This window comes from Octopus bimaculoides, chromosome 4 (genome assembly GCF_046866305.1).
Source record: "Octopus bimaculoides isolate indiv1 chromosome 4, ASM4686630v1, whole genome shotgun sequence".
Taxonomy (NCBI): domain Eukaryota; kingdom Metazoa; phylum Mollusca; class Cephalopoda; order Octopoda; family Octopodidae; genus Octopus; species Octopus bimaculoides.
In genome coordinates this window covers 94,024,045-94,041,864 of record NC_142931.1, presented here as the reverse complement: position 1 = coordinate 94,041,864, position 17,820 = coordinate 94,024,045, and the positions used below count along the sequence as shown (strand labels likewise).

General features: G+C 35.9%; 1 protein-coding gene across 5 annotated transcripts in view; it reads right to left on the bottom strand.

Annotated features, from left to right (window-relative positions):
- LOC106877781 (uncharacterized) overlaps positions 1 to 17,820 on the bottom strand; it is a 248,611-nt gene that overhangs the window by 88,351 nt on the left and 142,440 nt on the right. For all 5 annotated transcript variants that reach the window (XM_052967253.2, XM_052967252.2, XM_052967255.2 and 2 more), the window contains 2 exons: positions 8,377 to 8,521; positions 7,274 to 7,361 (listed from right to left, as the gene is read on the bottom strand). In XM_052967253.2, the coding sequence (XP_052823213.1) occupies positions 7,274 to 7,361; positions 8,377 to 8,521 (233 nt within the window). The remainder of the gene's footprint in view (positions 1 to 7,273; positions 7,362 to 8,376; positions 8,522 to 17,820) is intronic.

Genomic DNA, 17,820 nt, shown 5'->3' with positions numbered 1-17,820 from the left:
AACTGGGCACTTGGCCTATTGAAAATAGCAATGAAATCAGTCTCAAATCACACCTGTCTATTTTATAAAAAGACAGAATAATGTAGTTGTAAATATGCTGTATCTGGAAAAAGATGGGTATAATTACAACTTGAATGCCTTTCATCATAGGTTTGCTTTGGGGCTGAGCGACATCAACAATGAGAAATATTACATAGCAATAGGACATATTAATTAACTGCACACCATAATTCATACTAATTGATTAATTCCAAAAAGGATCCTGTAGTCATGCTCCAAAATAATTTAGAAGGTTTTAATCCCAAGGTAATATACGTAAGTTCAAAAACTGAAAGACAGGTCAAAGGAGCCTTTATACAAGTCATCTACTAGAAATAGCTCCTAAATTTCATTTAAATTACACCATCATCATAATGATGATGATCATCATCATCATTTAACGTGTGTTTTCCATGCTGGCATGGATTGGATGATTTGACAGAATTTGGTGAGCTGTAAGGTTGCATCATGCTCCATGTTCACAGTGTCTACTGGGTGCATTTCTCATGCCATAGCATTTGTGGGGTTACCAAGTAACTTGTGAAACAGGAAAGAACAAGAAAAGAGAAAACAGGGGAAAGGGAAATCCCCCTTTGATTAAATGGGGGAGTATTTGAGAGGGTGGAGAAGAGATTTTATGCTAGAATCAAGCAGAAGTGTCTAACTATGGAAAAGATACATTTATACCCTGCATTTATATAAAAGTAGGAAGTTGTACTAGCGGAAAAGGTAAGATGGTAGTAATGGGTTGTCAGAGCAAAACTCTCAGGAAACAAGAGATGATATGGGTAGTGGGTCAGAAGGGGATAATAACAGATGGTTAGATGTAGGGGTAGAGGTGAATATAGAGAATAATGAACAAGGGTGGAGGTGTGGCTTGATGGGAAATATCAGTATGGAAGAGAGAGATAGGAGTGGCTTAGGGATGATAGTTCAAAGGGTAGGAGATAATGAGCAAGGCATAGAAGGGGAAAGAGATATAGTAGAGGTACATCAGGGGTATCTAGTGAGTGGGCATGGTGGTGGACAAGTGAAGGTGCTATGAATGGTAGCAGATATGTGAGATGTTAAGCTTGACCGAAGGAGTGGCAAAGGGGAATAGAAGATAGGAGTAGCTGAAAATGAGAACAAAGAATGAAAGTGGAGGGAGGAAGTGAGACATTGGTAGTATAAACAATTAGGGGATGTAACTGTTGTATCACCAATTGTTATGATGGTACTTTTAAACTATAACCATGTAATACAATAAAATATATAACAAAGCAGGGTAACAACAACGTAACAATCCAACAAACTCTCCATGAATTATACACAAACCAACAAACAGTATTCCGACAAACTACCAAAACGACACCTTACAACTTCCTGTGATTAATGCCTATTGTGTCTCACTCAGACAGCTACTATTTGTAGTCATTTGGTCAGTCTATTCTTGTAGAGGGTGTTGTGACTCTTGCCACAACATCTCTCTTTTTGAGATTTCGACTTCTGTAGGAAATGAAATTTATTTTATTTTATTTTTATTATTTTTTTTCTTTCCAACACTTCTCCTTTTTTGAGATTTTGATTCCTTAGGGAATTCAATACCTTTTCTACTTAGGAATTATTTCTAAATGTTCAGTCTGTTTACGTTTTCTATTACTGCTCCTTCTAGGCTCAATTTCTTTTGGTTCTGGCACATCGAACATGTTGTAAAACACTTCCATTGGAATTTCCTTCCTTTCTTCCGTATGTCTAGTTTTTAATTGATTTAGGTGTCGTTTATGCTCTCATCACTATACCATCCTCCCAAACTTCTTTACCATTCTTATATATTTTGAAATGGACTTTGTTTCCCACATCAAAATGATTTGTTGAATTTTTTGTATTTTCTTTATACATTTTTTTCTTTGGCAACAATTTGTCAAAGATAGATTCTATCTTCCAAGCAAACATTAGCTCTGCATTCAACTTGCCTGAACTGGCATTTGGATAGGGTGTTATTCTGTACACCCTTAAGAACTGAGTTAGCACTTTGTCATTTAACTCATTCCTTACTTTTTTTTAGTGCTTGCTTAAAAGTGTCTATGAATCGTTCGGCTTGCCCATTTGATCTTGGGTGGTAGGGCGGGGTAAAAATGTACTTGATTGCATGCATTTTGCAGACATTTTTGAATTTGTATCCTGTAAATTGTGTTCCACTGTCCAATACTATGGTGTCCGGAACACTGTATCGAGCAAAAAAGTTCATGCAGGAACTTTATTATTGCCTTCAAGGTTGAATGACTTCACCTACATACTTCTGGCCACTTGGTAAAGCTATCAACAATGATTAAGTAGTACGTACCATTCACTGGTCCAGCATAATCTATATGTACCCTGGACCACAGACTACAAGTCTTAGGCCACGACTGGAATTTCACCGGTGGTGCCTTGGCTGCTAGTGCACAACCTCAACATGATTTCACCAAGTTTCAATGTCCCGGTCCATTGTTGGCCAAAATACATAACTCTTCATCAAAGCTTTCATTCTTGACATCTCTGGGTGTCCACTATGAAATTCATGTAATACACGTTTCTATAGTGCAGTTGGTACTACCACTCTTTGTATGTACATTAAAACATCGTCGCAGAGTGAAAAATGGTTTGCATTCATGTTTCTCTTTTGTTTATTTTTCAAGGTTTCCTTCAATTTCATGATGTATTTGTCCTCTGCTGATTTACTTTTTATATTTTGTACAGTCACTGGCAGCTCCTGAATGACATTACACAATGTTTTTAATTTCCTTCTCTGACTGTAATGCATATCTTCCAGTGATTCTGCATTCTTCGTGATTAGTCTAATTCTTAGAAAGAATGTACTCCATCTTAAAATCGTAATTCAACAATATCGTCACCCAATGCTGCAATATATTTGCAGTATGGGTAGGAATGCCTTTCTTTGACCCCAAAATTGATAATAACGGTCAGTGATCAGTTTGTAGTCTAAAACTTCTAATGTGCAAAAATCTGTAAAATTTCTTCATGGCAAAAATAATCACAAGAGCTTCTTTCTCTGTTTGGCTATAATTTTTCTCTGCCCCTATCAGAGAATGTGAGGCATGAACCACTGCCTTCATATTATCGTCTTTATATTTGTGTAACATTACTTTTACATGTACAAATTTCTCCTTTTTGGTGTCATTTTTACTTTTCATTGAGAAAACTTTAGAATTTTTTATGTTCGACCTTCCTAACTTTGCTCTGTAATGTGAGCTCTTGTGTCCTATTTTTTGGCAACTGTAACATTTCTGTGTTTTGAAAGGACAGTCCTTCCTGAAATATAGGCCTCCACATCCATAGCATGGGCTTGGTCCTAACATTCTTTTTTATTTATTCCTTCCCAGTCAACATGCCTGTACTTGTGAGAAATCCTTCGCTTCAATTTTTTTTATGTCCTGTCGCAAGTTTACCATTCTTTGACACTCCTCTGTAACTGTCTGCAGGGTTAAACTCTGGTCTGCTTGTTCAAGTTTTGTGAGAATTCTTGCACATATCTCCGCATCTTTGTTTGCCGTCAGCCCTTGTACAAAAATGCGGCACTTAAATATATCAGGAGTTAGTCCCTTTAGTTTAAACCTTTCACATATTCTGTTTACAGTCCCAGCATACGTGACAAAGTCTTCATTCTCTTTTTTAACTAGATTCCAACTTGCCCATCGAGTGTTAAATAGGGAACTCTTATCACTGAACATTTCTGATAGTGATTCAGCTGTTTCCTGGAAACAAATTTCACTAGTTTTTTGGGGTAGTATAAAATTACAATATTTTTCATGTTCTGACAGAGCTAATTTACATAATAATAGTTTTACTTTTTCCTCATCTGTTCATGACTTACAATCTTTCCTGAAGATCTCTTCATACCTTATGAATTATGCAACAAATGTTATACTCTTCTGGGTTATAACTGAATTCTGTTATAGAGTTCGATACGCTGTCTGGTGAAAACAAACTTATAGTATTTCTGGACTTTAGCATTAATTCCAGCAGCCACTGTTCGACTCTTGAGTACTGTTGTTTGACTCTTGGGTATTGTTGTTCAACTCTTGAGTACTGTTGTTCAACTCTTGGGTACTGCTGTTCGACTCTTGAGTACTGTTGTTTGACTCTTGAGTACTGTTGCTTGACTCTTTAAGTACTGTTGTTCAATTCTTGTTGCTGTGCTGTTGTAGTTGTTACTGCAACACCTGTTGCTGCTCTTGCTGTTGCTTTTGCAACTGTATTATAGAAGCTAATAGGTCTTCCATAGTTAACAACTTTATATCACAAAAATTTAACTGACCTGTGTGAACTCTGAATCCTCATTGCCAATATTGTTGTATCACCAATTGTTATGACGATACTTTTTACACTATAACCGTGTGGTGCAATAAAATATATAAAGCAGGGTAACAACAACGTAACAATCCAACAAACTCTCCATGAATTATACACGAACCAACAAACAATATTCCAACAAACTACCAAAACAACACCTTACGATTTCCTGCGATTAATGACTATTGTGTCTCACTTAGACTGCTACTATTTATAGTCATTTGGTCAGTCTATTCTTGCAGGGGGTGTCGTGACTCTTGCCACAACAGTAACATGTCAAGGAGGGGTGGTTGTGATATGGGGAATGCTTGACAAAGCAATATGACAAAAACAAGTTAACTCAGTTTCCATGTCTCAAGTTCACACACATGGAATTCAGTTCCTATGCAGTAAGTGTTCAATATGATACATAGATGACTACCTTAATTCAATACTGCCTTAGTTGTATATGCTGGATTTTTATTCAGCTGGGTGGCTATTTGCATCATCAGTGATTGTTTTATTCATGGTTTTCTATATTTGAGGTGACTAATTCTCATCCAAACATGTGGCTGCTGCAGGTATGCATCATTGAAAAGGCCCAAGAAAGGTTGAAATGCACTGAGTTTTCTCACTGGCTCTTGGTGGGATGATTTTTTGTCTCTCTTTGATATCTAGTGTATTTTTAACATAGCACATCCATATGAAATGTTATCTCCAGACAAATACAGCAGTAACTGGCCTATCAACATTATATATACATCAAATATGAAATATATATGGCTATCTTAATTTAATATTGCCTCAATTGCATATTTGAAGACACTTAATTATCACCTTTTAAAGTAGAAATAGAGCCAGCATTGAAAACTATGATGTTTTGTATACAAATACATTTATGTAAACAATGTGATCAAAGATGGAAAAATAGGTAATAGGTATATATGCTTATTCCAGGAGTTATTGCTCCTTCTTCAGCACCACATCCAACCCATTAACCATCCATGAATACATTACTTAAATAGCCACTAAATGTAGTGATGTAACATAATTATATATACCAATTTTGCATATTAAACACATTTCTGGTAACTGGTACATTCATAGTAATTGCTGGTAGGGACATCATATTTCATAATGCAACCATAATATACTACGAAGTGTATTAAATGCTTTTAAATCAATATTGTGTCTCACTTGTGTTGGTAGCATATTACTCTCTTTGAACCAATTAAAAAGTGTTTATTTCTTTCAGATACTTCATGTCAGATGAAATGCTGCCATATGTGCAGAACATAGTAATTCAGAAAGCGTCAATTTTGTAATTTTCGCAAAATCTTTTCTACTGAAAATTCATGTGAAATTGAAACACTGGAAGAAATATTTCAATTATATCAAAGAGAGAAAAACATTTTAAATGTTTGGTCACTATAAGGACACTGCAATTTATCCAACAAATTAAAAATGTTATTGATGATGATACTGGGAAATCAATAAAGGCCATTAACAAAGAACTTCTGGTGTTGGAATGGACTTTCAGAACTGTGATGCATGAGAACAATTCATACAAGTCATATGTACTGAGGAGAGGCTAATTTATGTCTGCAAAGACAGTAAAAACCATTTGATCTGTACCAAGCTTTTAGCTAACAAGGTTAAAAACCCTCATGAACATGGCATGCTTTGGTTCTCTTTTAATGAGAAAAGACCAAAAGTCTAATAGGAGAAATGACAGATGGTTATGGGCAGATCTTTCTGATGTTCCCTTAGTGATGTACACTAAGTTTTTAGCAATTGTGATAGTTTTAGAAGTAGTGTGTAATGAAGGTCATGTCATACCACCTCACATCTTTCCACAAAGTTTTAGAATTAATGCTGGATACTTTGAGGTGCAGGAGACAGTTATTAAGCTCTGGATGGATGAAGGCCATACATGTTTTGACAAGATGCTGTACCTTCTCAGAAAGCCCACGTAACCCAAGAATGGATGACAGAAAATATTTTTGTTCATGTAGCACCAAATTTGTGGCCTCCAAACTTGCCAGATTTAAATCTCATAGGCTATTATACTCGGAGCATTGTTGAAAAGGAGAATAATTGACATCCTTGTATTATCAGAGTTAACTGAAGGCTGTCATTTTCCAGGTGATGTCTGAAATAAATAAATAAAATTTCGAGCAGACATATCACTGGTTCCAGGCCCACACTGAAGTAGTGCATTTAGTTTTGCTAGATTAGAGTAATTTTATTAAATTACCAAATATGTCCTACAAATACATTTCATACTTTACACACACATCAAAAAGCAAAGGATCGAAGGTTCTTTCCAAGCCATAAGGCCATTTTTCTGGATTCTGTGGCATATATATTCCTTCTCTTGATGGGATGTCAGCCTATCACAGGATTATACATTTTTGCCAGCTGAGTGGACTGGAGCAATGTGGAAAAGAGTATTTTGTGTTAGAACACAATGCAGTGCCTGGTCCAGTAATCAAAACCACAGTCTTATGATCATGAGTGAAACACCCTAATCATTAAGCTACATACCTTCATATACACACACGCAATATATATATATATATATATATATATATATATATATATATATATATATATATCTATATATATATATATATATATATATATATATATATGACAATTATAACAAAGAAAATAGTTTTTAAAGATGCTCTCTGTTATGATTGTATTTTCAGCACACCTCAAGGCCACCTCAAGAACCAAATGCTACAATTTTACCTTTCAAAAATTTTACATTTCGAAATAACAATAGAATGTTTAATGGTACTGCTACTGTATATCAATTCATTACACAAGAACAGAACCAAAGATCATTAGAAAATGAGATTATATAACTTCATTTTTAGAGATTTAATAAACTTAAGTAGTGATTACTACTCACATTTTTGAATTTAGGAACGTTTTGTCACTTGGGAAAATAAATGCTGTGTTGAATGTATTATTTTGTGGTTGGACAATACATTGAGTATCTGTTGAAGAGAAGAGAATTTCAACAATGAATGAATACAAAAATCATGATTCAATTCTAGATGTAAAGTAGTAGGTTATGGTACATTTGTTGTAAATGAGCTAAGAGCTGATATTCTATAACATACATACATTGATTTTTACATTACTATGATCAAAGAGCAATTACAAATGGAATGATGGGATTTTATATCACTATCAAAATCACCAAAATCCAAAGATACATTTCATACTACTGTAGGATTACTTGATATTACTGCCAATTATTAAATTACACTTTAATCAAGAAAAATTATGCTGAGTTTCATAAGTTGAAGTATAATCTTTGCTTTATATTTTACAAAGTAGAAACTAGATTGCTAACTATAAAATAATTTCACAACGTTGTTATGTATCTAAGAACATTTCATGAATGATAGTGTTTTGAGAAAATATGGTGTATGGATTATCATCCATATTAAAAATATTGTAAATGGCTTACACCACTTGAATAAGAATATTTTTTTCCTGATGTTTATATTCTGGCTACATATAAATATAAAATGTATTTATATATGATGTTAAGTATTTGAAAATGAAATCTTCATATTTAACATTTTAGTCACTACTTAAGTCTCAAAATTCAGCTCCAGTTGTATAAACATGTTTTTTCTACTGCACTTGCTATCTTATTTAATGATACACACTAGATTATCCTGTGAGCTTAAAGGTAATGGGATGATAACAGAGTTTATAGGTGGAATGTGAAAGTGGTAGTGAAGATAGTTATGATGATGAATGCAGTAATTAAAATAACAGATGTTATGAACCAACACAGAAGTAATAACTTGTTAACAAGATATTATTGTTCCTTTCACATGAGATTTTAATCTTTTGATTTTTGTCAATGACGATGATAAAATATCAACATTGATGATGAAGATGATGATAATAAAGGTGAGGATGTTGTTGAAGATAATCAATATGACAATGAAAATGACCAAAATTATGATAAAAATTTCAAACCAATGAACATACAATTGTGATCAACAATAACCAAATCACAACTATTCTGGAAACCGACTCGATAAAGATTTGTGTGTCCAGAGTCCCATTTCACTGAGACCCATCCATTCAAGGTTCTGTGATCAATTATTGTTCCTAAGCTGCCAATACCACCATCCTAAAATGAAATAATAAATCTATCTTATAGTATCAATTTCATATGAATATCAAAGGGCCAATATATATATATATATATATGTATATATATATATATGTATATATATAGAGAGAGAGAGAGTGAGAGGGGTTGGACAAAATAATGGAAACACCTTAAAATTTCAAACAAATTTATTTTAATATGGGGTAGGACCACCTTTGGCAGTAATTACAGCTTAAAAAGTTTGAATTGTTTCCAAAGGAATTTTTGTCCATTCTTCAGCTAAAACAGTCTCCAGATCTTGTAGTGATGATGATGGAGGATATAGACTCCTTACTTGTTTTTCTAAAATGCACCATAAATGTTCAATGATATTGAGATCTGGGGACTGTGGTGGCCATATAAGATGTTCAACTTCACTAGAGTGTTCCTTGTGCTATTCACACAACTTTAGCTGTGTGAATTGGTGCATTATCATCCTGAAAGATTGTGTTTCCCTCCAGAAACAGTTCCACAAACATAGGATGAATTTGATCAGATAAAATGCTTAAATAGTTTTGACTATTAATTCTGCCACGAAGGAAAACCATTGAATTTCCAAGATATAGCTTCTCCAGATCATTACAGATCCTCCTCCATATTTAACAGTTGGAAGAAGGCAGTCTGGGTCAAATGCTTCTTTTGACTGTCTCCACACGTATACTCAGCCAGTGATCAAAAATAAGGTAAAGGATGACTCGTCGAAAAAAATAACATTCTCCCACAGCTCTAGGGACCAATTCTGTAGTTTTTTACTCCACTCTAAATGCTTTGCGACGTTTGTTTTTGAAAGTAGTGGTTTTCTGATTGCAGCCCTCCCCTGAAATCCCACTATGTGCAGCTCCCAGCAAACAGTTCTGTGGAAACTGGGTTCTTGAGGTGGTCATTAAGCTCTGCAGTAATTTTGGGAGCTGTGCTTTTGTGATCCCTTCTAACAATTCGTGTAAGAGTTTGATGGTCCCTATCTAAATGTTTTGGTTTTCTTCCGGAGTTTTGTTTCAATGAGGAGGTTTCTCCCTTGTTCTCAAAGGCTGTCATTACTTTCAAGACTGTACTTCTTGACACACCAAACATTTTGGCTGTCTTCATTACGCTAGCACCTGCCATACGAGCACCAACAATTTGACCTCTTTGAAAGTCCAATAGATCTGTCATTTTAATGAATTTTAATTACCTTTTTCTGATGATATCTGAAAAGAAACAGCAATTTTAGCAAAACATATTAAGCAACACTAATAATAAATCAAAAAACATAAAAATAGACAAGCTTTTGATGGTCTTATAGATATTTCAAAATTATTATGCTATGATGCTAGGTGTTTCCATTATTTTGTCCAACCCCTGTATGCACACACACACACACACATGACTGAGAGTGTTAGAACACCTACACTGTTAGAAATAAGAAAGTGAAAGGCTCTGTTGCTGCTGTTAACGCACATAAAATTGTATGCATATATGCTACCAGCAGCTTTAGATGGCTGGAAAGTGGTGATTGTATTATCCCTTTATTATACGGTTTCAGCTTTAGGCCAAAGCATTGTCAGAAGGGTCAGTACAAATCACCAGTTTCTGGACAACCCAGCTGCAAGAATATAAGTTTACTCCATAAAAATTTATGGATGACTTAGCAAATCACTAAAGTGTATACAAATAATTAAATGAGGCAGCTAGTTAGCAGAGTTTCACCAAACAGGAAAACAATAAATATCACTAAATATGACTGAGGGTGTTAGAACACCTACACTGCTAGAAATAAGAGCTGAAGGGCTCTGTTGCTGCTGTCAATGCACATAAAATTGTATACATACATGATGGCAGTGGCCATAGATGACTGAAAAGTGGTGATCATGATATCCCTTTACTGTACAGTTTCAGCTTTAAGTCAAAGCATCGTCAAAAGGGTTGGCACAGATCTCCAGTTTCTGGACAACCCAGCTACAATCATATATGTTTATTCCATGAAAATTTATGGATGATTTAGCAAATTGCTAACATGTATATAATTAGATGAGACAGCTAGTTAGCAGAATTTATGACCACTGCCAGCATGTATGTATACAATATCATGTGAGTTGAAAGCAGCAATAGAGCCCTTCAGCTCTTATTTCTAGCAGTGTAGGTGTTCTAATACCCTCAGCCATATTTAATGACATTTATTGTTTTCCCTTTTGATGAAACTCTGCTGACCAGCTGCCTCATCTAATCATATATATATATATATATATATATATATATATATATATATATATTAATAATAGTTATAATGATAGAGATTGGTACATCCTCAAAATTTATTTCCTTTTATTTTACAATGTCATACAGTAAATTTTATGGTTATGATGACTTACACATGTTTCCACTGCACAAAGTATGGCCAGCTGTATATGCAGTTGGGCATAATTTTCTGTGCAGCTTTCTTCAGGGTCTTTCAACCAGCTTGGCTTGAAGTGAACTGAATTCAGTTAGTTGTTTATTGTTTATAAACAGCTAACACAGAAAATTATGCCTGATTGCATATGCAGCTGCCCATACTCTGTGCAGTGGAAAAGCATATAGGTCGTTATAACAATAAAAATATGCTGTATGACATCATAAGATAAAAGGAAATAAATTTTGAGGATGTATCAGTCTCCATATTCTCTATCATTATAACTATTGCTAAATACGGTAAAGCCAGTGCTCCTTGACTGGCTCTCGTGCCAGTGGCATGTAAAATGCACCATCCAAACGTGGTTGATGCCAGTGCCCCCTCACAGGCTCCTGTGCTGGTGGCACGTAAAAAGCACCATCCAAAAATGGTCGATGCCAGGTCTGCCTGATTGGCTCCTGTGCCGGTGGCACGTAAAAAGCACCACCCGAACATGGTCGATGTCAGTGCCCCCAATGGCTCCTGTGCTGGTGGCATGTAAAAAGGACTATTTGAATGTGATGCAAAGGCTGCCTGATCGATGCCAAAGCTGCCTGACTGACTCCCATGTCAGTGGCACATAAAAAGCACCCACTACACTCTCGGAGTGGTTGGCGTTAGGAAGGGCATCCAGCTGTAGAAACATTGTCAGATCAGAATGGAGCCTGGTGCATCCATTGGCTTTCCAGACCTCAGGCAAACTGTCCAACCCATGCCAGCAGGGAAAACAGACATTAAACGATGATAATAATGATGATGATGATGATGATGATGATGATGATGATGATAATGATGATAATGAATATACACTCAAGATAATATTGCCATCCAGTGAAGCAAACATGGAATTATCTATTGAAGGAATTTATAACTTGAGTGATAACTCCTAGTAGTCAAAGACATTAAATATGTTAAATACTAATTGATGCGGTTAACCATAACCTGGAACATGATTGAGAGCTATCATGATATCTGTCTGAATAATATATCCCTCTAAACACACATTTATATATACATTATATTGCAAAGGTTGATGGATGACTGAATTTCTATGATGTTGCTAGCAATCTGTGATTCAGTTTAGATATTTCACTTAATTTATGTGTCAATATCAGGCCAACTTACAGCAAAGAAATTAGTAATAAGGAAAGAGAGAGAGTATATATATATATATATATATATATATATATATATATATATATATATACATATATATATACATACATATATATATATATATATATATATATATATATATATATATATACAGGCGTAGGAGTGGCTGTGTGGTAAGTAGCTTGCTTACGAACCACATGGTTCCAGATTCAGTCTCACTGCGTGGCACCTTGGGCAAGTGTCTTCTAATATAGCCTTGGGCTGACCAAAGCCTTGTGAGTGGATTTGGTAAACGGAAACTGAAAGAAGCCCGTCATATATATGTATGTATATATATATATATATATATGCATGTATATGTGTGTATATGTTTGTATGTCTGTGTTTGTCCCCCCAACATCGCTTGACAACCGATGCTGGTGTATTTGCATCCCCATAACTTAGCAGTTCAGCAAAAGTGATCGATAGAATAAGCACTAGGCTTACAAAGAATAAGTCCTGGGGGCGATTTGCTCAACTAAAGGCGGTGCTCCAGCATGGCCACAGTCAAATGACTGAAACAAGTAAAAGAGTAAAAGAGTATATGCATATATACACACATATATGTACATACATACATATATATGTTTATAGATATGCATATATGGGCACAGGACGTTAGAACATAACCTGAAATACGGAAACATGAAATACAAAATACGAAAGCATGGAATACGAACTTTTTTTTTGTGAACAATTAAGGAAACAAATGGAAAACAAGACAAGCAGAATTAAAAAACGACCCTTCATCAGTTGTCGGCTGTTTTTTTACTTCATATTTTGAGCTGTAAATTTCCTGGCAAGTGTTCAGTGATCCAGGTTTCAGCATGTCTTTGAGTATCCTTGATCACTCAGCTATACAAAACTTGCAGCGCTTGCTCCCGTTAATATAGGGTCCCAGCTGCTCTAAGATCCTCCACTTAATATCATATAGGATTCATTCATCTTTGAGGTGCCACACATGGCTGGCCAGGGATGTGATTAATCATCTTTTCAGAATCCTGAAAGAGGACTGCGGTTGTGCAGGCATCGTTTGAAGACCATCTCGGCTGACCCGATATATTTTCAGGCTTGGGTATTGGTTGTGCTCACATTACTGGCACATCTTCGGTTGGCTCCAGGCCTGAAGATATTGTTGTTCCCACCAGTATTGCTGGGGCTGAAATTGGTGCTGTTATCATTATGAGGTGTGGTTCCAGCAAAATCACTGCAGCTGTTGTCATTGTGGTAGTCATCCCTGGCCATGGTGTTGGCACTGTTGTTGGTGTCATCATTGGAAATATTGGTCATGGAGATGGTAGCCTCACTGGTGCTGCTGATGTCAACATAGTCATCCTCTCCAGCTATAGTGCTGGTGCTGTGGTCGTTGGTGCCAGTGCTGGTGTTTCTGCTGCTGTTGCTGCTGTTGGTACAGTTTATGTTGGATGATCTATTGCTGCTATTACTATGGTCACCAGGTCTGGGTATCACCATAGCCTCATAGATGACTCCCTTGGCCTTGAATTGGCCTCCCACTGGACAATCATTGTACATCCTGAAAGAGCAATCGGCCTCCTACTGCATTTTATGGTTACTAGCTAATATGCTTTCCATGTTGAGTGTACAACTAAAAGAAACCCTTAGGTTGTGCCTATTGAACAAGCGTCCGTATCTATGTGTCTGAGTGAAGTATTTGTCTACGAACCTGAAGAATATTCTTCCCATACAAATTTTGATTGTTGGGTGAGAAGGGTGGGGAAAACCAAACAATGTTCCAGTGGTGCTTCCTTTTATGGGTGTTAGAACCTAGCATGTAGGAGATATACCTTGTTGTAGTAGGGGGCATCGTCATCAAAAATTTTTTGACTTGAGGATAGATTTAAGATCTTCTTGCTGACACCCTTCACTATGTTCTTGAACATGATATGGGGGTAGTAGGTGATTGATGTAGAACAGCCTCTCATATATTCACACACACACACACACATTTGTATGTGTAAAGCAACAGTTTTAGAGAAATACCATTGGTTTCATATCTAGTGTGAACTAGACATATCTTCAGTTTCTCTAAACGATAATTGTTCTCTGCAAAGAATGTTTTTTAAAAACACAAGAACACCAGTGATAGTTGAAGAAATATTCTTTTAAAAATTATGGCTAGGGGAGTTGTCTTCCTTCACTTGATAGCTAGGTTTTCCAGTTTTGAAGTGAAAATTTCCGAAAATGTGAACAACTCCCCACAACTTCCATCCTGGAGTTCAGGTAGCCTTCTGGCTCATGTTAGTTCATAAGGATTATATATCTTTCTGCCATACACAATTTACATAGCCTTGCTCCATTGCGATAGGGTCCACATGTTTCTAGTAATTTCCACCTGATTTTAAAGGGAGTATGATCATCCTTTAGGTGCCATATGTATGCTGTGAGTGTCATTGCATTGAGTCTCTCCGGCACCTTGAAAGAAAATCTGTAGTTGTTCAAGCAAATTTTAAATTTGGATTCACAAGATCCGACATAAATATATATATATATATATATATATATATATATATATATATATACACATATATATAGTAGAAATATTAGATATGGAAGATAGAGTATACTGGAAACTTTATCACAGTGATCGTTTCAACACATCCTACATTGCTCCCTCACAGGTGGAAAACTATACAATGAATTACGGTGTGTCCCACAGTGCAGAAGTATCTCTTCAGGTCATGTAAAGCAGTTTCTCATTATGTAAGTAATGTTTCACTCTTAATCTTAATGTGCTATGCTCAACATGCACAGAGGAATTCTTAACATAGATCCAGTGATGACTGTGCAATTACTGTGGATGATGCCAGGTAGCCATAGGTAGTAGATTTGCTTTGTCAGCATACCACTAGGGACATACCCAAAATACAAAATTTAAACATTAATTTTAACTTATTTATATCTATACAAAGTGTGTGTGTATAGAGTATATATGTGTATATATATGTATGTGTGTATATATATATATATATATATATATATATATATATATATATATATATATATATATATATATATATATATATATATATGTATATATATATATATATATGTATATATATATATATATATATGTATGTATGTATGTATGTATGTATGTATGCATGCTGATGACCTTACTCTTATAGCTGAATCACTACCAGAACTAGAGAAGAAGTTTCAGGTATGGAAGCAAAGTAGAATCAAAGGGCCTTAGAGTTAATTTTGCAGAACCAAAGTCTTAGTAAGTAGGAAGGCAGACAAATCACAAATCCCTTCAGGTAGATGGCTTGCTCAATCTGTAGAAAAGGTGTAGGTAGAAATTCCATAAGATGCACCCATTGTAAGCTTTGGACACATATGAGATGCAGCAATATCAGCGGAAATTTAACAGAGAAACTAGCTTTATATGCGGAAGATGCACAAGTACAATAAACACTGAAAATGGGCAGAAAATAGACTGCAAGCTAAAGGTAGTGACCAAGTTAGTACTGGAGGTTTATGCACTGAGAGCATAGCTGTGAGAATAAGATTAGGAAGGGCACAGTTCAGAGAGCTCCTACCCCAGAGGGCCTCTCTCTGAGAGTGAAAGGCAGATTGTTTGATGCCTGTGTGTAAATAGCTATGCTGCATGGCAGTGAAACACGGGCTATGACAGCCGAGGACATGCATAGGCTTGAAAGAAATGATGCCAGTATGCTTCGCTGGATGTGCATACACGACAGAATGTAAGCATCTTGAGAGAAAAGTTGGAAAAAAAGAGGAATCAGATGTGGTGTGCAAGAGAGACAACTGCACTGGTATGGTCATGTGATGTGTATGGACGAGGACAGCTGTGTAAAGAAGTGCTGATCTCTAACAGTGGAGGGAACCCGTGGAAGAGGTAGACTCAGGAAGATATGGGAAGAGGTGGTGAAGCATGATCTTCAAACTTTGAACCTCAAGGAGATAATGACTTGTGACCAAGACCTTTGACGATGTGCTGTGCTTGAGAAGACTCATCAAGCATGCAGAGAGTGAATGTGTGCTCTTCTTTGCTGTCATGTCTCACGAATTAACCTTTTTTGGACTAAATAGTGACTGGTGATGAGAAATAGGTTCTCTATAAAATGTTAAGTGCAGAGAACAGTAGGTTGGGAAAGGAAAAACACAGGCACCCCAGGCTAAAGAAGGTCTTCACCCACGTAAAGTTTTGTTATTTGTTTGGTGGGGTATGAAAGGTTTAATCCATTTTGAAATTTTAAATCCAAACCAAACAATAACAAAGGAGATATACTGAAAGTAGTTTGAATGGCTTAAGTGAGTGCTAGACGAAAAACGACCATCTTTGGTTTCAAGATGAAAGCTGTTCTTCCATTTGGATAATGCTCAGTCACATACAACAAGGATGACATTCCAAAGGCTGGAGCAATTTGAATGGGAAATGATGCTCCACCCACCATATTCACTGGACATTGCCCCCTCTAATTATCATTTATTCCGCAGTCTTCAAAATCATTTGGATGGAAAAAATATGAATTCTGTAGACAAGGTCAGAACAGTACTGGAGTATTTTTCATCACGGACAAGTGAATTTTTGAAGAGGGGCCTTGCAAGTCTACCAGATAGATGGAAGAGCATTGCAGAAAATGAATGAGAGTATATTTTAGATTAAAAAAGAACTTTGTTTATCTTAATTCTGAAAAATAAAAGAAGTATAAAAAGACTGCAATATTTTGGGGCTGACTCAATGTGTGTGTGTGTGTGTGTGTGTGTGTGTGTGTGTGTGTGTGTGTGTGTGTGTGTGTGTGTGTGTGTGTGTGTGTGTGTGTGTATTAATTAGAGTTAATGTATGAAGCAGGTACATGAAGCAGTATTGAATGATCAGCTATGAATACTGTAATAATGTTCTCACAAATAAGATCAGCAAATAATACATTCACTGATGTGAGCAAGGCTTAGTCAACCTGGAATTAGTTAACTAGAGGTACACAAAACATTTCTGAATGAAGACATGCATGTACAATCATGTACACTTGGATGTGGGAAAACCTTTCACTGTGGAAATAGTTTGGGAGAAAATTTTCTTCACAGACAATATGTGTGAAAGCAATGAATGACATCATTGGATCTAAGACACATGGTTTTTTGCATTGTTACATTTCATCAGCAATGAATACTAAATCAGTCCTCCACAGCCATGTAAGAACCACTGTTTTTTTTTTATATATAAGAATAGCAAATAGTATGTTTTGTTGATGTGCATAAAGCTTAGTCAAAGTGGAATTTATTAACTAGAGGTGCATCAAGCAACATTAAATTAAATATATGGGTGTGTTGTGTTTGTTTCTGTTTGTATGCATGTGTATATATGTCTGTGCATGTATATGTAAGTTTATATATGCATATGTATATTTGTGTGCCCTCAACTACAAACTTGGTGAGGTGGAGGGAAATTAGATAACCTTACATTCTCACTCTGCGAAGGCAAGCAAACAGTCAAACATGTCCAGGGCTCATGTAGAGTGGTGCTAGCTCAAGAGAGGTACATATGGAAATACAATTAAGTGCTTAAAAGAGATCTTATATAAGAGAGGGAAGCTGATGCCATTAGAAGCTCTGCAAGTGTTCTGTACAGCAGTGAGCAAGAAACTGGATTATGGTATCAGGGTCTTGATGGAACAGATGACTTGGAATTCACAGCAGAGCTTCTAGGATGGAAAAATCACTGACATCACCA